The sequence below is a fragment of the Zootoca vivipara genome, chromosome 14 (genome assembly GCF_963506605.1).
Source record: "Zootoca vivipara chromosome 14, rZooViv1.1, whole genome shotgun sequence".
Lineage (NCBI taxonomy): Eukaryota > Metazoa > Chordata > Lepidosauria > Squamata > Lacertidae > Zootoca > Zootoca vivipara.
Genome location: NC_083289.1, coordinates 46814278 through 46834824, shown reverse-complemented (window position 1 = coordinate 46834824; position 20547 = coordinate 46814278). Strand labels below are relative to the sequence as shown.

Below are 20547 nucleotides of genomic sequence, written 5' to 3'. Positions count from 1 at the left end.
AAAGATAGGTGTGTTTTGCTTTATGGGTTGAGTTAAGGACTGCAGAGTCACTGGGTTTGCATGCAGATCGGAGCCCAAACTCACTCCTCTCCCCCCATACATAGCGTAAGCAGCATCCCCTATTTAATTTTGCATTCTATTTGGTTCTATGCAGTCTGGATGAACTGCAAACATGTGAGGGCACACATGTGCACACATGCACACATGCACAGTCCTTTGCTGTCTTTTCTGCTGAGATTCAGCATTCGGGCGCTCTTTAGCCTCTTACTTCCTTTCAGTTGTGGGCACAGTACAAAAAAAGAAAAATCAGTCAAGGTGACAGTCAAAGGAGCTGGGAACTGAAGCAAGGCCAAACTCCTCAGTCCCCAGGTGATCTGTTCATGGTCACGTCCCCACCAAGGCACTCAAATTTCAGTGTCAGCAGGATGTGCTCAGAGTCCATGAAAATGTTGCAGGGAAAGAAGGGAGGGGGGGAGAGGGCTTGGAAGAAGGAATGGTTAGGCTGCAGGCATCCCATTCAAATCTGTCCATTTCACTTCTCCAGGTTTCTCATCCCCCCCCCCCCGTTCTTAAAATTCACTCCGTAGGAGGTTTTAAATAGAGTTCTGGTGGCCACATGCCAGGGATTACTTAGCTATGATTCCTGCATTTCAAGGGGGTTGAATTCCTGGGGGTCCCTTCCAACTTTAGATTTCCAAGATTCTCTAATAAGAAACATCCTTGGATGCAGTTTTGACAGATACCCACATTTTTCCTTGTATGCATTCCCCCCCTCCCAATATAATGCATTTTTTGTTTATTCTTCGCATGGGTATGTGCAACCTTCTACATGCTTTCCTCCAATATATCAATTGTGTACACATTGTTTTGGCAGGAGAACTGCATTGGAAAATTCAGAGAAGCATGGGTTTGGAAAGGTGGCTGTGTTTCAGTTCGCACCTTGGCTCACGGACTGCTAATTTAGGTAATTTCTCATTGAAAATGCAAACAAAATCAAGTTCCTTCGCTATCCCTACTGGGAGCATGCTCCACAGAACTCAGTGGGACTTACTTCCAGGTGGGAATCCAATATGGGTACAACTTTCAGATATCCTCATACCTTAGGAATTTGTCTGTATCTACCTATCGGTGTTTATTCACCAAAGCCAGACTGAACGTATTTATTGAAGTTTCTAATGATTTTTTAATGGATCTCCTGTTCATTTTACCCTTATATGTTGTCCTCTGCCTTTCTATATTTTTACGAAGATGTGAATTATAAATTAAATGTGCCACACCAGGTTTGCCAGGCTGCCGGTCCACATCATCTGCTGGTGTGTATGTCGGGTGTGAACCCGCCCACCTCCCCAGCAATGTACCAAAGTAACATCACCTTGAAATTCCATCAAGATTTTATTGAAAGGTCTTGATGACAAAGGAGCCGTGGTGTTTGTACATCAATGTATAGGAGTCTTTAAGGTGGTGCTAACCAGATCACTGCGCTAATTCACACCTCTTTTATTTCGCCAGGTCTCCATCGGCACCATTGTCGAGAACTTCCACCTCCAACTCAGGTTGCGGTTCTTCCGGAAACCCATTTACCTCTTTCCATATGGAGTACTTCATATCCCAGAGAGCTTCCACCATGTCCCAGATGACCGCTTTTTCTTCCTGGAGGTCTTGGTCATTATCCCTCAAAGCTATATACTCATCCCAGAGGGCCATTTTGTCTTTGGAGATGGCCATGTCCTCTTCCCAGAAGGTTTTGTCCTTCTTCCAAAATGCCTTGCATTCCTTCCAGAAGGCATTGTTCTTCTCTTCAATGGCTTCTATCTTCTCCTGGAGGGCTTTGTTTTTCTCACGCATGCCTTTGTTGGCTTCCTGGAACTCCTTGTTCTTAATCTGGAAGGCTTTGACAGCATCTCGGAACGATTCGTTCCTTTCCTCCAAGGTAACAATCTCCTCTTCTGTTGTCTTGATCCTCTGCTGGAGTGTCTCAATCTTCTCCTGAAAGGTCTTCACCTGGTCCTGAATTTCCTTCTTTTTGGTCTGGAAGGCCTTGATCTCAGCCATGAAAACCTTGCTCTCCTCTAAGAAGTTCTTGATCTCATCCATGAAGCCCTTGTTCTTCTTCTTGAAGGCATGGATCTCCTCCCACAGAGCCTTGGTTTTGTTGTCTTCTCGGAAAGTCTGGATCTCCATTTGCAGGCGTTTGCATTTCTTCCAGAATATCCTGATTTCCTCTTGCAGTGCATTTTTCTGCTCTCTCAGTTGGCGATATACAAACTGGTGCTTCAAGGATCTGGGGGTGGCATTCATATGGTGCCAGCTCTCCCGCTTTGGAGAAATGTCATTGCTCTTGCCTTCCAGATAATCTGCACAGTTAAGAGTGACATCCAACTGTTTCTCTCTGTTCTCCATCTGATCACAGCTGTGTACAGAGAAATACATGAGTGACATAGAAGTGAAATACATGAGTGAAATACATGAGTGGCATAGAAGGGGAGGTTGCATTGCCCACTGACAAAGTCAGAAAACTGCCAACTCCAGAGCCTGACTCAGAGAATACAAACTCGGAGGAGACCGAGTCACCACAAGGAACCTTACCTTCCAGCTTGGAAACTGGAATCTTGGTTGCGGAGGAGGACCCCACCACCAGCCCCAGTTCACACTAGGCGGGGAGTGATTGAGGATCTCCAATCTCAGACCCTGATGAGTCCCAGGGTCCATTTGTGCAGCCATCACCCCAGAGTTTGGTTCACCACTTCAAATGCAGGACCTTCTCAAAATGAGCCATTTCAGGAGGAAAGATCGTGGCTGGGGAAGTCAATGTTAGGGGCTGGTGCACAATGTATTGTTGGACCTTCCTGTTGCTGGCCACTGTGAGAAAAGGCTGCTGGGTCCCTTCCAACCCTACAACTCTACAATTCTATGAAAAATGAGATTAGAGAGGTCCATGGAGGATGAAGCTGTCAGTGTCTACTAATTACAGGTAGGTAGCCGTGTTCCCAGTAGTGATGTATGGAAGTGAGAGCTGGACCATAAAGAAGGCTGATCGCTGAAGAATGGATGCTTTTGAATTATGGTGCTGGAGGAGACTCTTGAGAGTCCCATGGACTGCAAGAAGATCAAACCTATCCATTCTTAAGGAAATCAGCCCTGAGTGCTCACTGGAAGGACAGATCCTGAAGCTGAGGCTCCAATACTTTGGCCACCTCATGAGAAGAGAAGAATCCTTGGAAAAGACCCTGATGTTGGGAAAGATTGAGGGAACCAGGAGAAGGGGATGACAGAGGACGAGATGGTTGGACAGTGTTCTCAAAGCTACGAACACGAGTCTGACCAAACTGTGGGAGGCAGTGCAAGACAGGAGTGCCTGGTGTGCTATGGTCCATGGGGTCACGAAGAGTCGGACACGACTAAACAACTAAACAACAACAGCCGTGTTGGTCTGAGTCGAAACAAAATAAAAAAAAATCCTTCAGTAGCACCTTAAAGACCAACTAAGTTTTTATTTTGGTATGAGCTTTCGTGTGCATGCACACTTCATCATGCACATGAAAGCTCATACCAAAATAAAAACTTAGTTGGTCTTTAAGGTGCTACTGAAGGAATTTTTTTATTAGTGTCTACTAATGATGGAAGCTACGTTACCTCCTTTATCAAAGGCAGCATATATCTGAATACCAGTCTCTTGACATCAGAAGCAGGAGAGAGCTCTTTGGGCTCATGTAGTGCTTTTGGGCTTCCCAGAGGCACCTGGTTGGCAACTGTGGGAGACCCGATCTTGAACTAGATAAATTTGATGCATCTGGGCTCCCTTGATAAAGCCTTGGTGGCTTTGAATAACAAGAGCGAGAGAGAAAAGAACTGTCAAGATGCTTTAACCCCCCCCCAAAAAAAAATAAGTCAGCCTGGGATGTCGACTAACCTGCACCTCCTCCTCCTGCTATGATGAAGACCCCTTTGTTAAGAACTTCATCACCATGGCAGCCTGAGAATATTAACAAAACAACACCAGAACTTCTGCAGATCTTCTGGTTCCATCATTAGAATGCCAAGGTGGTAGCTGACGAAAATGGAACATGGGGAGCTTATTTTAGCTTACCTGCAGTCACACCATTGGTCAGTCTAGCTCTGCATTGTATACACTTACTTGCAGGGGATCTCCAGGGCTTTAGGCAGAGGTCTCCCCTAGCCCTACCTGGAGACACCCTGGATTGAAGCTGGGATTTCCTGCATGTAAAGTGGAAGCTCTGCCACTGAGCTGCAGGATCCTTCCACAAGGGTGGATTTTTAAGAGACCAAAGGTAACCCCACCATGAATGTGGAGAAGTGGCCGCATCAGGTATCAGATGCTGGTGGGGGTTTTGCAGTGGGCAGAATGGGAAACCATAACAGGGTCACTAGCCGTGGGTGGGCTTTTAGAAGACATCTGAAGGCACCCCTGTTTAGGGAGGCTTTTAATGTTTAATAGATTACTAGTTACAGGTGGGTAGCCGTGTTGGTCTGAGTCGAAGCAAAATAAAAAAAAAATTCCTTCAGTAGCACCTTAAAGACCAACTAAGTTTTTATTTTGGTATGAGCTTTCGTGTGCATGCACACTTCGTCAGATACACTGAAACAGAATCCACCAGACCCTTATGTATATTCAGAGGGTGGGGGGGATGGGTGATGGGCTGATAGAGTGGTAAATGCCAACAGTGCCCTTCAGCTCTCTATATTGGACAAACAGGCCAAACCCTACGCCAAAGGATAAATGGACATAAATCTGACATCAGGAACCACAAGACAGAGAAACCAGTAGGAGAACACTTCAATTTCCCAGGAGATTCTATACAAGATCTCAAAGCAGCTGTTTTATTACAGACAATTTTCAGAAACAGACTAGAAAGAGAAGTTGCTGAACTGCAACTTATTACCAAGCTTAAAACTATGGAGAGACCAGGTCTGAATAAAGACATTGGATTCTTATCTCATTATGCATGATCTAGCTTTCTTTAGCGCCACAGCCCTTGCTCCCCCCCCCCCGCAGGACCAATTGCAGTCATCAGCAGTCATTAACAGCCATCAACAGGCTTACCACTCCTATCAGCCCATCACCCATTCCCACCCCCCACCCTCTAAATATACATAAGGGTCTGGTGGATTCTGTTTCAGTGTATCTGACGAAGTGTGCATGCACCCGAAAGCTGATACCAAAATAAAAACTTAGTTGGTCTTTAAGGTGCTACTGAAGGATTTTTTTTATTTTAATAGATAACTGTGTTTTATTTTTCTATTGGAAGCCACCCAGAGTGGTGGGGAAACCCAGCCAGATGGGCGGGGTATGAATAATTTATTATTATTATTATTATTATTATTATTATTATTATTATTATTATTATTATATTATTCCCTACAGCTGTGCAACAAATAGTTTGGCACCTGCTTGCTTGGAACCATGCATCTCGCTCAGGGACACCATGAACCTAATTTATGAAAATGGGTTCATTTTGTAGAACCAGTGCTGGAATTATGTATAAGCTAAACAAGCTATAGCTTAGGGCCCCACTCTCTTGCCCCCCCCCCAAAAAAAATGTAAAGGAAACAAAACTGGATGTACATTTCCAAAATATAAGATAAAAAACAAAATAAAACCTACATACAGCAACAGTGGTTTGTGTTGTGTAGGCTCCTTTGATGTAAGTCATGGGCCCCGCCTGCTAGCCTGCTCCCTCAAATATCACTGGTTTGCTCATTTCTATATATAGAGTACTTATGTTTGGTAAGATTGAGGGCACAAGGAGAAGGAGATGACAGATGGCGAGATGGTTGGACAGTGTTATAGAAGTGACCAACATGAATTTGATGAAACTCCAGGAGGCAGTGGAAGACAGGAGTGCCTGGCGTGCTCTGGTCCAGGGGTCACGAAGAGTCGGACACGACTAATTGACTAAACAACAAAACATTCTGCATGTGCAAATCACTTTAGATACCTATTAGGTCCATAAATTGTCATATAGAATATATTCAAAAAAAAAACACACCGGCAATTTGTTGACAAAGGACAGCTGGACATATAAAGGGCCCCATTACCTTCAGTAGCTTAGGGCCTCATCAAACCTAAATCCGGCCCTGTGCAGAACCCATCGGAAATTATTTTAACCAGAATGCCGATCTAAGTTCCTGTGAAAGGAACAAAGCTTAATCACTGGATAACAATTGCTATACTTGTGGAATTTGTCAGTAGCTTTGATGTCAGGAGTGGGGAACGATTTCCCACCCAAGTACTGTTTTCTGTTGTGGGAAAGTTTCTATGGGCCTCATACCAGCGGTGGGTGGAGCCAGGGGAGGAAGTGGGTGGAGCAACAATTGTGACTCTAGATTAGGACAGAGGCAGAAGTAGGCGCAGCAACAAATGAGACTGCAAATCCTCCAAGTGTCCCTATTTTCCAGGGACGTCCCTGATTTAGAGAAGTCATCCCCGTTTCTGATTTGATCCTGGAATGTTCCGCTTTTTCTTAGGGTGTCCCTATTTTCCTCAGAGAAATGATGGAGGGTATGGAGGGTTTGATTATGTTTTTATATATGTTGGAAGCCACCCAGAGTGGCTGGGGCAACCCAGTCCAATGGGTGGGGTATAAATAATAAAATGATGATGGGATGCCCCTATTTCCACCAGAGAAAGTTTGGAGGGTATGGGACTGTAAAGTAGGCTACAATTTAGCCACACCAAAAGTCAGTGGTTTCTGCACACGCACAGTGAGAACATGTCTCTATCTTCCATTCAGGCAAGCAAGAGGTATTATGTAAATGTAACAATATACTCCAGCTAGGAATAAAGCACTCAAGGGGAATATGAAGCAGGGCTGGTGAGGGGTCCTGAGGACCACCATTTAACCCCTGGAACTAAGGTTCTCCATGCCTGATTGATTAAACGGTGCTGAGAGTCAGTGCCAGCCCTAAGGCAAGGCTGGGTGGCGCAATATGCCAGGGCGCCGGGCCACCAGGGGGCACCACACTGCGCCCACCAGACAGCCACGCTGCGCCCACAGCAGCCGCGCAGCAGAGGCCGGATGCGGCACCTCCCTGCATCAGCTTGCTGCCCTCGCCCGCCTCTGCCATACCGAGCGGTGCCCGGAGCCTCTGTCCCATCGGAGTGCTGCCTGCCCGGAGGGGCCTTCAGGGCATGACGGCGCATGACGGCTGTCAGGAGGTGGCCGGCCGCTGAGGGCGAGCCCTGGAGCCTTCGCCTCTTCCCCGCTATAAAAAGGTGAAACGGTGTGTGTGCGCGCGCGCGCCGGAAGGATCTTTGAATGTTGGGGGGGGGGGCGCCAAAGGGATATTTGAACCATAGCGCCAGGGCACCAGATATCCTTCAGATGGCGCTGCTGAGAGTTGACAGGAGACTCCTCTCCCCCCCCCCTCAGAATTACAATTTCCACAGTGGTTTAGCAGTCAATACTTCTTCCCAGGGAACTTTGGGAATTGTCTTCTTCTTCTTCTTCTTCTTCTTCTTCTTCTTCTTCTTCTTCTTCTTCTTCTTCTTCTTCTTCTTCTTCTTCTTCTTCTTCTTCTTCTTCTTCTTCTGCGATCACTCGTATCTGAGTAAGACTGTCTTCCATAAACACGGTTTTAACAATGGGTCTGTAAGCGACTGTGGAGGCCAATTCTGGATCCACACGTCCTTCCACAGTGGGGACATTGGTTTCCGGGCGGGAGTTGATAACGGTGTGGATTTGCCAAGCGTGCCTTCCTCTTAGCACGTTTCTCCCTTGCGTCCTGAGATCGAGTGTCTTCAAACAGGAGTCTCCAAATAACTCTCGGCATCCTTTAATAAACTACGCTTCCCAGGGTTCTTTGTGGGAAGCCATGGCTGTTCAAAGTGGTATGGTACTGCTTTAAATTTTCAGTGCAGATGGAGCCTGAGTATAAATAATGAGGGGTTGTTGTGTGCATAATTCTGTGGATGAGATTTAATATACAGATAGCAATGGGTGACTGATGTATCATGCTATAGGAAAAAAACAACAGAGGAGTCCTGCTGGAGCAAACCAAAAGCTTATCTAATCCTGCATTCTGCTTCCTCAGTGGCCAATCAGAAAACCTTCAGGGTGCACCAGCAGGTTTTATAGAGTAATAACTCTTTTCCACTCCTACTCCACTACCGCCAACCCAAGCCACAGGTACTGTATTCAGTAGCATTCTGACCCTGAATGTAAGTGCTCAGTTTAGTGATCATAGCTCTCTCCTTTGTGGCTTTGTCTAACCTCGTTTAAAAGCAATCTAAGCTAGAGGCCATTAAGTACCTCTTGTGCAGGTGGATTTCATAAAGTAATTCTGCATTGTGCGAACAAATGCTCTGGCCTTTTGTCTGCCCAGATTCTGCCACCCCACAGCTTTGCAGAATGACCGCAAGTTCTGGAATTATAAAGAAGGGAGGGGGGAACTAAATCTCCCTTTTGTGCAGGACATATTTAATTTTATAAATCTCAGAACTGGCTCCCCTTACAAGCAGGAATATTTGGCCCCTGTTAAAGTGAGCTGCTTCAAGCGGTCCATTCCGTTTTCTTTCTTTTTCTCAAATGCAGCAGCATAATGCAAAATATAGAGGGAAAGCTCGCACAACTCCAATTCACACACATTTCCAAATAAAACCGCATTTGAAAGGCATCTGCTGAACCATTGTCTCTATTGCCGAAGAGGTTACTATTCTCCTGCAAAGTCCTTTGTGGATCCACAGCCCCTCAAATAACTCAGAGTGAATGAGTTAAGTTTTTCAGAAGTTGCTATGGACAAAGCCTTATGAAGCCAGATGGTCATGGAATATGCTGAGGGCTCCTTCCACTTTGGTGCTATGACAGTAGTAGTAGTAGTAGTAATAATAATAATAATAATAATAATAATAATAATAAATATTTATACCTCGCCCATCCGGCTAGGTTTCCCCAGCCACTCTGGGGGGCTTCCAACAAAAGATTAAAAATACATTAAAAAATCAGTCATTAAAAGCTTCCCTAAACAGGGCTGCCTTCAGATGTCTTCTAAAAGCCTGGTAGTTGTTTATCTCTTTGACATCTGGTGGGAGGGCGTTCCACAGGGTGGGCGCCACTACCAAGAAGGCCCTCTGCCTGGTTCCCTGTAACTTCACTTCTTGCAGTGAGGGAACCGCCAGAAGGCCCTCGGAGCTGAACCAGTACTTCTGTCTTGTCAGGATTCAACCTAAGCAGGCAGCCACCAACAGATGGCTAATAATAGATTTGCTATGAAGGTTCAAATTATTTCTCCAAACCACATTCAAATAATCAGGTCATAGAGTGACCCTTTGTCCAGTGATTGTCCTGATTTCTGGTGTCCCTCAGAATTTACTCACAGGAGCGCAGTCCCACCACCTGTGATGACAAAACCCTCTGGAGTTACACACCCCCTCCAACAAAGGGAGGATGTGGTCTTGGAGTTACAATTCAGGCAGACCGGAGTCAAAAACCACCTGTGAAAAACTTTTAATGAATTTCCACGTACATTAGCTGACACCATCTTGTTTAGATGACCCCTTTTTTTTGTCCACTGCAAGGGATCAATTGAGGGCTGATCCAGAGATTTATTTCGCAATGGACATACTAATAGTGTCCACAGAACCTTTCTTCCCACTGGTCCATCTCCTTCTTCCAGAGTGCCATCTCAGCTGTCCAGCTGTCCAGCTCTTCTTTCCAAAGCTCTGGTTCCTCTTTCAAGACATTCCTGATGCTCCCAAAGAGATCTGTGACCTTCTTCCAGAGCTTCATGTTTCGCTCCCATAAGATGGTGTTTCGTCCATCTGTGCTCTTGGAGAGCTCCCTCCTTTTTTGCCAAAATGCCATCAGTTTCTCTTTCCTGAACTTGTTTTCCTTCTTGAGCTTCTCAATGGCATCCTCCAGAGCCTTCTCCTTGCTCTTAAAGTCTTCAGTCTCCTCATCCACCGGGTTCATTTTGCTCCAGAGTGACCACTTGCGATTCCTCAAAAAGAATGATTGGCATTGACATTGACATACACAATTCCCACTCCCCCCAATACAGATCTAGAGCTAGTTAAAGGTAAAGGGACCCCTGACCACTAGGTCCGGTCGTGACCGACTCTGGGGTTGCGCCGCTCATCTCGTGTTATTGGCCAAGGGAGCCGGCGTACAGCTTCCAGGTCATGTGGACAGCATGACAAAGCCGCTTCTGGCGAACCAGAGCAACACACGGAAATGCCGTTTACCTTCCCGCTGTAGTGGTACCTATTTATCTACCTGCACTTTGACATGCTTTCGAACTGCTAGGTGGGCAGGAGCAGGGACCGAGCAACGGGTGCTCACTCCGTCGCGGGGATTCGAACCGCCAACCTTCTGATCGGCAGGCCCTAGGCTCTGTGGTTTAACCCACAGCGCCACCCGCGTCCCCTAGTTACTCCAATTTAAATAGAAAAAACAATATAAATTCATTATTCCATTTTACTTATTGCATTTATATCCTATCCTTCTCAAGGTTCCTTAGCTATGCTCAAGTAAAAAAAGGGGGGGGAATAAAGGACCCCTTGACTGTTAAGTCCAGTCAAAGGCAACTGTAGGGTGCAGTACTCATCTCCGCTTTCAGGCCAAGGGAGCCAGTATTTGTCCACAGACAGATTTCCGGGTCATGTGGCCAACAGGAATAAACCACTTCTGGTGCAATGGAACACCGTGTCGGAAACCAGAGCGCACGGAAATGCTGTTTACCTTCCCACCCCAGCAGTACCTATTTATCTACTTGCACTGGCATGCTTTCGAACTGCTAGGGTTGGCAGGAGCTGGGACAGAACAACGGGAGCTCACCCCGCCACAGGGATTCGAACCGCCAACCTTCTGATCAGCAAGCCCAAGAGGTTCAGTGGTTTAGACCACAGCTCCACCTGGATCCCCCTATGTTCAAGTACAGCTTTGGTGGCTAACCTTTTTTTTTAATTAGAAAGCCACATAACAGCCTCCTTGAATAGTTTCGATCAGGCATCCCCAACCTTCGGCCCTCCAGATGTTTTGGCCTACAGTTCTCATCATCCCTGACCACTGGTCCTGTTAGCTTGGGATCATGGGAGTTGTAGGCCAAAACATATGCAGGGCCACAGGTTGGGGGTGCCTGGTTTCAATCAACAACCTCTTTTGCAAAGGCAAAGAGGAGTGGAGTCCTGATACGAGCAGCCAGATCCAGGGCAGGTGCTGGGGGAGTGTGCTTGGCACTTCCTTGGACTTCATTGGGGGGGGGGGCATCCTCATTTCACACCCTGCACCAAACACCAGCTGCAAAACTATACTCTAATAACTATAACCTGTTCATACCTGCTAGGGCCTCTTGAGTCTTCTTTATGGCTGTGTTGGCAAGTGACTCTCTGAAGATCACAAATCAGAGGCTCCAGTTGTCATCTATGTCAGCCAGGTGACAGGCTGTGTCATAGTAGGTCACTGGTAACTCAGCTCTGAGCACTGTCCCCTGTTGGTCAAAAGGATAGTGCCCTGAAACCACCCAGGGACTTTGGGAGCCCAGTGTTTTATCTGGAGCTGCCTCATCCTATGTCAGGGACTGGGCAGAAGAGGAATGGTGGAGATCACCTCCCCAGCCTGACTCTTCCAGAGGAGAAGACGACAGTTTAGATTTACAACAGGAGTTTGAGGGAGGTCACAGCTCAGAGGCAGATGAGGGGGAAAGTTGGGAAATAGAGAGGAGGAAAATGAGGAGGAGGAAGCATCGGGGGGGCAACAGCTGATGGACACAGTATTTTTAGAAAGCATTCCAGACCCTCCATCTCCCAGAACCCAGCGAGCCTTGAAAGTAGGAGAGCAAAGAGCTCAAAGGCATAGAGGCCTGCACCAAAATGCAGCACCCGTAGTAGAGATGTTGAGCTTGACAAATGAGGAAGTGGAAGAGGTGGTGTGTGTGTGTGTGTGTGTGTGTGTGTGTGTGTGTGTGTGTGTGTAGATTCACTTTTTGGTAGTGGCCCAAAATGCCATAATGAATGTGATAATGTGAACCACTATAAATCCTAGAATATCCTTCTACTAGAGAAGTTATGGTAACCTGTTGCTTTATGAAACGGATGATTTGGCAAGTCGCAGTCCACCACTGGGACAGAAGGACAGCTAATACGTAAATCACGAAAGATACAGCTCATAAGCTAGAGCATAAGTTGATACATGGTGCAAATGGCTACAAGTAACACAGGTTCCCAACACAATGTAACAGCTCACGGTGAGAATCAAAGTTTAGTTAGCAATGCTTATTGCGCATGTGTATTAAACATGAAATGAGGTAATGATGTACATGATTGGTGGAAATTGAAATCCTTTGTTTGAAATGTTATTAATACCCCTGCCCGGACCCTTGGGCGGGGTTGCAGTTTTGTGAAAAGATTCGACTGTAACCTATTGCTTTGCAATAAACAACAATGGACTCCTAACTCCTATTGTCTCTGAGTTTTTATTTGCGTAACTCAGAAGATAAGCCATTTTTGGCTTACAACAACTTGGGACAATGCCATTATCCAAGAGGCTGGGTTTTATAGTCTCTCTCTGTAAATACTGAATAAAAAGCGGGCGGTAAGACCATTCCTTGTCTGTGCATGTTCCTGGGCAACTGGCTGTGGGAGTAGCTAGCAGCAGCCTGACATCCTATACGCCAGTGATAGGGAACACCCAAGTTGGAGGACCAAACCTCTGTCTGGCTCTCAGGGCTGTCCTAAGACCACACACCTCACCGACTCTGCTTTGCACTCTCCTAAGTGTTTTTGCCTGGCTAGGAGGCATCCTTGAATTCTGAGAATGCATCTTGTTTGCTGGATGGAAGGTAGAGAAAGTTGTGTGGGCGCATGTAGAAGCTAGCCTACTATGCAAAGGGGGGGGGGACCTAGCTTTTGTTGCCCTGGCCATGTGGCCTCTAGAAGGTTGCCCAAAAGGGATTCCAACCCTTGTTCTAGAAAAGGTTCCCTACCCTTCCTTCATAATGGTAGAACTTGTGGACATTCGATGTTGGAAGATTCAGGAGATATAAAAGGAAGTACAGCTTCATGCAGTGCAGAGATAAACTATGAAACTCTCTGCTGCAGGAGGCAGTGATGGGGATACCGACTTGGGTGGCTTCAAAAGAGGAATGGACAAATTCATGGAGGAGAAGGCTATTCATGGCTACTAGCCAGGAGGACAATGCTCTGCCTCCACAGTTGGAGACAGAAATGCTTCTGAATGCCAGTTGCTGGAAACTGCCAGATGGGAGAGTGCTCTCGGGTCCTGCTTACTGGCTCCCTGCTAGGGCATCTGGTTGGCCACTGTGAGAAAAGGATGCTGGACTAGATGGGCCATTGGCCTGATCCAGCAGGCTTTTCTTATGTTGGGGAGCATCAGCAGTTTTTAGCTATGCATCCCAATACCTTACTGAGTTGGACAATGGTGGTGAAGGGGAGAAAAAAAATTAGACGCAGCACTGGGCAGGGTGGAGAGGTTTAACACTTCAAATTCAACCCATTGCAATTCCCGGATTGCAATTCCTGCATTGCAGGGGGTTGGATTAGATGACCCTTGGGTTCACTTCTAACTCTGCAATTCTTTGATTCTGTAATTCTATGTGTGCGACTGCCCACCAACAGAATTATCCAGGCAACTTATCAAAACAAAGAAACATCACACAGTGTTTGAAAGTACTGTAATGAAAACAATAAAAGAAGGATTAAAGAACCCAACAACATAAAAGTTTCCTTCTGGCACAGGCAAACAGCTGCTAACTGAACTTAAAGATAGGCTAGAATATAATGAATTAAAAAAGATGTTTAGATATACCTTCCCCCCCAAAACCTGAAGCATTTCTGCTAGGTTTGATGGGAGAGGAAATTGTGAAGACTATTTATGTACGCCACAGTAGCAGCGAGAACTTTAATGGCCCAAAAGTGGAAGTTACAGGGGTTACCGACGATTGCGGAGTGGCAGGCAAAGATGATGGACTTTTCAGAATTGGCCAAACTGACCTGCAGGATTTGAGACCAGGGCGATCAAAAATTTCAAAGAGAAAATTTATGGTATATTTGAATAATAATTGCAAAATAATTGCAAAAATTTGAAGGCACAAGCAGGATTGAAATAAATCCTACAACGTGAACAATAGAGTTAAAGAGCTAAAGTGTGAGATAGGACTTGAAAGCGGAAAACCTGCTGAAGGGAGGGAGGGAGGGAAGTCATAGGCTTGGCAGAGCAGGGAGAAAAATAATAAAAATTGAGAGAGAGAGAGAGAGAGAGAGAGAGAGAGAGAGAGAGAGAGAGAGAGAGAGAGAGAGAGAGAGAGAGAGCCCTAGGCTAGAAGAGCTAAAGTATAACATTTGATTAAAACCAGCTTAAACCAGCGAAGGCCAAGGGTTCGTTTTATAATACAAGGTCAAAGTGCATTGTCAGAATGGGCATTCTGTCTGCATAAGAAATTCTGAGATGCTGGAATGCTGATTGGGTGATGGATAGGAGGGCAATGAAATGAACATTTCGTTGCAGGCCATCACTACACCAGGTGATGTGGGTGGCGCTGTGGGCTAAACCACTGAGCTTCTTGGGCTTGCCAATCAGGAGGTCATTGGTTTGAATCCGTGTGGCGCTGGCGAGCTCCCGTTGCTCTGTCTCAACTCCTGCCAACCTAGCAGTTCGAAAGCATGCCAGTGCAAGTAGATAAATAGGTACTGCTGGGGCGGGAAGGTAAATGGCCTTTCCCTGCGCTCTGGTTTCTGTCACAGTGTTCCGTTGCACCAGAAGCGGTTTAGTCCTGCTGGCCACATGACCCAGAAAACTGTCTGCGGACAAACGCCGGCTCCCTTGGCCTGAAGCAAGATGAGCGCCTGTTATGTACTGAGCTGAATCCTAGAACAATAGGATTCAGAATCAGCGGGAGCTACCCAATCCAACTCCAGGTGGAAGTGAATCCGCAACCTGATTGGCCTGCTGGAGCAGCCAATCAGGCGGCTGGCAGAAGTGAATCTGCTACCTGATTGGCCTGTAGGAGCAGCCAATCAGGCTGCAGGCAGAAGTCAATCCACAATATAATTGGCCCACAGGTGTAGCCCTGAAGTAGCCAATCACGCAAGGCCCATTGTGTAAATAATGTATATAAGCAGATGGTTTTGGGAAAAGAGCCATTCGTCTTCTCTTCTCCTCCTTGATGACTATGAGCTGAATAAAGAGCATGAAATTCACTCTCGACTCCGAGTATATTTCACTGGCGACGAAGGTGGGATCCTGCTGAGCTGACCGCCACCACGCACTGCACCGCAGCACCGCCACCTGCTGCACCGCTGCATCGCACCGTGCATCCAGGCTTCAGCTCCAGGACCCAAGGAACCCAGAATGGCAACCGACAGCAGCTTCTCGCCATTCAAACCAGCATCAGGAGACTGGAAAGGGTACGCCGTCCGTTTCAACTTCCTCCTGCAAGCGAAAGAAGTCACCAACGATGCCATGAAGAGGGCGACATTCTTCAGCGTCTGTGGAGAGGAGACGTTTGAAATCGCCCGGGCTCTCCTTGCACCTAGAGATGTCGCTACCGTCTCTTACAAAACAATAATGGAACGGCTGAAGGAGCACTTCTCACCACAGCCCTCGGTGGTAGCTTGCCGAAATGCCTTCTACGCAAAGCGGCAAGCCCCGGGGGAAACCATAACTGGGTTTGTGACCTCCCTCCGCCAAGCCGCCCGGTTATGCAACTTCTCAGAATTGGAGAACATGCTTCGTGACCGCCTCGTCGGTGGCCTGAGGGACGAGATGTTGCAACGACGCCTCTACGCCAAAAAAGACCTCACGTTCCAGATTGCTCTGGAGGAAGCCCTGGCAACCGAAGCCGCCGAGAGGTCAACGCAAGAGGCACGACCGGCCCCGCCATCCCAACCGAGGGTCTACCACGAAGACCTCACCGACGAATCCGAATCTGACAGGGAGGAAGTACACCGAGTACAGCGGCGCACTCAAGCAGCACACACACCACAGCAGCCTCGACGAGAAGGAGGGAACTGTGCAAGCTGCGGGGAGAACCACGAGAGGAGGACCTGTCGTTTCCGCAACGCAGAGTGCAGGCAGTGCAGAAAATTGGGACACATCGCCCGGGTGTGTCGGGCTCGACTCACCCGCCGACAAGCATCAGATGACCGACCCAGGAGCCCCAGGTCACACGGCACCATGCACCAAGGCAACTCGACGGAGATCACGGACTACCAGGTATGCCAGTTGCCCCATCCCAGCACAGAGAAAATTTATATAGAGGTACAGATAGAGGGAGCCCCATGCCGCATGGAGCTGGACACGGGTTCAACTCTATCCATAATCTCGGCCCGAACATTAAGGGAACTGTGCCCTAATGGGGGTCCCAAACTAAGGCCGGCCCCATTCACCCTCCGGGACTTCCAGAAACGTAAGGTCCCTACTATGGGGGTGGGGACCTTCAGGGTGCAATATCGAGGGCGAAAGCAACAATTGGACTTGCTGGTAGTTAAGGGCCCCTACGTTAGCTTACTGGGACTGGCATGGTTTGGACCTCTGGGGCTAGCCGTTACCGGGGTGAACCGCACTAGCTTACAAGTGGACGTGGACGCCATATGCAAAGAGTTTCCAGGGGTTTTCGATGGGGCATTGGGACGATATACAGGACCCCCCATTGCCCTACAGCTAGACCCCGCTGTACGACCCATCAGACACAAGGCCCGCCGGGTCCCGTTCGCCCTGAAACCCCGCATAGACGAGGAATTGGACCGGCTCGTGGAGCAAGGAGTGCTGGAGCCGGTGCCCAACGCCCCCTGGGAAACTCCAATTGTCACACCCGTCAAGCCTAACGGTTCGGTCCGCATCTGTGCAGACTACAAATGCACCATAAACAAGGCTCTCACGGCCCATGCATACCCAGTGCCAGTGGTCAGCCATGTCCTCGCCACCCTGGCTGGGTCAAAAATCTTTGGCAAACTGGACTTGGCCCAAGCGTATCAACAGTTGCCTGTGGACGAAGCCACAGCAGAGGCTCAGACGATTGTGACGCACAGAGGGGCATTCAGAGTAAAGCGGCTGCAATTTGGCGTTAGCGTGGCACCAGGCATATTCCAGAATCTAATGGACTCTCTCCTTAAAGGGATTCCTGGCGTCACCCCCTTCTTCGATGATGTACTGATCGCCGGGCCCACACCAGAGGAATTTGAGGACCGCCTCCGCTCCGTCCTGCACCGTTTCCAGACGGCGGGCCTCAAGGTGAAGCGGGAAAAGTGTTTACTGGGAGTGCCGCAGGTGGACTTTCTGGGATTTAAGGTGGACGCAGAAGGGGTCCATCCAACTGGTGACAAGGTACGGGCCATTTGTGAGGCCCCAGCGCCCAAGAGCAAGCCCGAACTTCAGTCATTCTTGGGACTATTGAACTTTTACCATGCCTTCCTTCCCCATAAGGCAGCGGTAGCGGAGCCCCTACACAGACTCCTAGATAAAAGGGCCCCTTGGGTGTGGGGCCAGCGACAAAGGGCCGCATTCCAGGCAGTCAAGGACTTGCTCGTCTCGAACTCGGTCTTGGCACACTTCGACGAGAGGCTGCCAGTGGTGCTGGCATGCGACGCCTCTCCCTATGGCATCGGCGCTGTCCTGGGACACCAACTCCCGGATGGAAGAGAGGTGCCGGTGGCATACTTCTCCCAGACGCTTGCTGCAGCCGAACGAAACTACTCACAGATTGACAAGGAGGGTCTGGCAATCGTGAAGGGCGTAAAAAAATTCCATGATTTCTTGTACGGGCGGCCCTTTACCATAGTGACTGACCACAAGCCGTTGCTTGGCCTGTTTGCCCCTGAGAAGCAGACCCCCCAAGTGTTGTCTCCACGTGTCCTCAGGTGGTCAATTTTCCTTGCCGGCTACCAGTATGCACTAATCCACCGCCCTGGGAAGGCGATGGGCCACGCAGACGCCCTCAGCAGGCTACCACTACCAGAAACAGGCCCCGACCCAGCGCCTGCACAAGAGGTTATGACCCTGGAGCTGCTTCCCGACCGACCCATTCAGGCACAAGAAGTTGCGCACCATTCCACAAAAGATAGGGTCATCTCCCGGGTCCTGGACTGGGTGTGGCGAGGATGGCCCAGCAGCAGCCCCGGGCCAGAATTCGCTGGCTACACAAACCGCAAACATGAACTGTCGGCCCACAAGGGGTGCCTGTTATGGGGAAGCAGGGTTGTTGTTCCCCAGCCCCTCCGCAAAAGGGTCCTCACAGCCCTACACGAGACACACCCAGGGGTAGTGAGGATGAAGGCCCTTGCCAGGAGTTATGTGTGGTGGCCGGGGATTGACAGAGAGATAGAGGCCTGGGTCCAACACTGCCAGACCTGCCAAGAATCCCGCCCGGATCCCCCAAGGGCCCCAGTCCAGCCCTGGGAGTCCGCCCGACATCCATGGTCACGCTTGCACGTGGACTTCGCTGGCCCCTTCCAGGGAAAAACATTCTTCATAGTGGTGGATTCCTACACCAAATGGCTGGAGGTCGCACTGGTACCATCCACTTCTACGGCGGCAGCCATCCGGGTACTACGTAAGCTGTTTGCGACCCACGGGCTCCCTGACACCCTCGTCTCGGACAATGGAACTGCATTCACGTCAGAGGAGTTCCAGACCTTCACAGTGCAGAACGCCATCCGCCACATCCGCTCAGCACCATTCCACCCTGCCACCAATGGCCAAGCGGAGCGCATGGTGCGGACCACCAAGGACAGCCTCCGCCGCATGACACAAGGGGACTGGGAATACCGCCTTGCCGCATTTCTTCTAGCACAGCACAGCACCCCAAGCACAACGACGGGCCGGAGTCCAGCTGAATTACTAATGGGCCGGAGCCTTGCAACTAGACTGGACCGACTTCACCCCGACAGAGCTCAGGATGAGGTAGTGGTGGGGAAAGGCAGGAACCCCCGGACATTTGTGGCCCAGGACCCAGTGTATGCAAAGAATTTTGGGGCAGGCCCAGCATGGGTACCCGCCACAGTCACCAAGGTGACCGGTCCCGTGTCGTACGAGGTACTAACGGAAGGGGGGCAATGTTGGCGCCGCCACTGCGACCAGCTACGGCGACGATTCCCAGGAGGAACCCGGGAGGAGAGCGGGACAGAGGGGTCCCAAGGGGACAGCAGGGCAGTGAGGCCTGTAGAGCGAGAGGGGTGGGCAGGGGAAGCAGAAGCAGTAGGCACAGAGGGGCGCCCCGAGGCTGGAAGGACACCGGAACCAGAGCTACAACCTAGTGGTTCAGTGGCGCCAGACCAGACAGCCCCGGCACAGCCAGCAGCCTCGGAACACGAGCCAGAACCAGAACCCCTGACCAAGGAACACCCCAGGCCACAACGCACACGGAGGCGGCCAGCAGACCTTGGGGACTACGAATGCAACTTCCCGGGCAGGACTGGAACTTAGAGGGGAGGGGTGTTATGTACTGAGCTGAATCCTAGAACAATAGGATTCAGAATCAGCGGGAGCTACCCAATCCAACTCCAGGTGGAAGTGAATCCGCAACCTGATTGGCCTGCTGGAGCAGCCAATCAGGCGGCTGGCAGAAGTGAATCTGCTACCTGATTGGCCTGTAGGAGCAGCCAGTCAGGCTGCAGGCAGAAGTCAATCCACAATATAATTGGCCCACAGGTGTAGCCCTGAAGTAGCCAATCACGCAAGGCCCATTGTGTAAATAATGTATATAAGCAGATGGTTTTGGGAAAAGAGCCATTCGTCTTCTCTTCTCCTCCTTGATGACTATGAGCTGAATAAAGAGCATGAAATTCACTCTCGACTCCGAGTATATTTCAGCGCCCCAACCCCATAGTCGCCTTTAACTGGACTTAACCATCCAGGGGTCTTTTATTTTTTTTACCTTACACCAGGTAGCAGTGAGTTCCAAAATTTCAGTGCATGTCACACAAAGGAGAACTTATCCTTTCCTGTCCTGAATATCCTGCCAATCAGTTTCACTGGATAACCTTCACCATAGAAACATGGACCTGGGTTTTTGGGGGTGGGGAAAGGTTGAAATTTCACATTCAAAGTGAACATTGAGAAATTGGTAGATTTCAAATATTTGAGGAGATTCTCCTTTTCTGCCTTAGACCTGTGCCTTTGCAGTCAGGGCCGGATTTAGGTTTGGTGAGGCCCTAAGCTACCGAAGCTAATGTCCAGCTGTCCTTTTGTCAACAACAAACAACAACAAATTGTCACTGTTTTTTGTGTGTTGAATATATGCTATATGGTAATTTATGGACCTAATAGGTATCTAAAGCTATTTGCACAGGTTGCCATGCAACCAGTCCATGCAGAATGTAGGCACCCCATACAGTATATAAAAATGAGCAAATCAGTGATATTTTAGGGAGCAAGCTAGCAGGCAGGGGCCATTACTTACATCATAGGAGCCTACACAACACAAAACACTGTTGCTGTATGTAGGTTTTATTTTATTTGTTTTTTAATCTTATATTTTGGAAATGTACATCCAGGTTTTTTTCCTTTACTTTTTTTTGGGGGGGGCAAGAGAATGGGGCCCTAAACTATAGCTGGTTTAGCTTATACAGTGGTACCT

The 20547-nt window shown here is 48.7% G+C and overlaps 1 protein-coding gene across 1 annotated transcript; it reads right to left on the bottom strand.

Moving 5' to 3' along the window:
• Positions 1–1497: 1497 nt before the first annotated feature.
• On the bottom strand, positions 1498–7162 carry LOC118092942 (calcium-binding and coiled-coil domain-containing protein 2-like). Its single transcript, XM_035131622.2, has 2 exons — positions 6993–7162; positions 1498–2410 (listed from the first exon to the last, which is right to left on the bottom strand). The coding sequence occupies exons 1-2, from the start codon at positions 7160–7162 to the stop codon at positions 1498–1500; spliced, it is 1083 nt and encodes a 360-aa protein (XP_034987513.2).
• Between the last annotated feature and the right edge of the window lie 13385 nt (positions 7163–20547).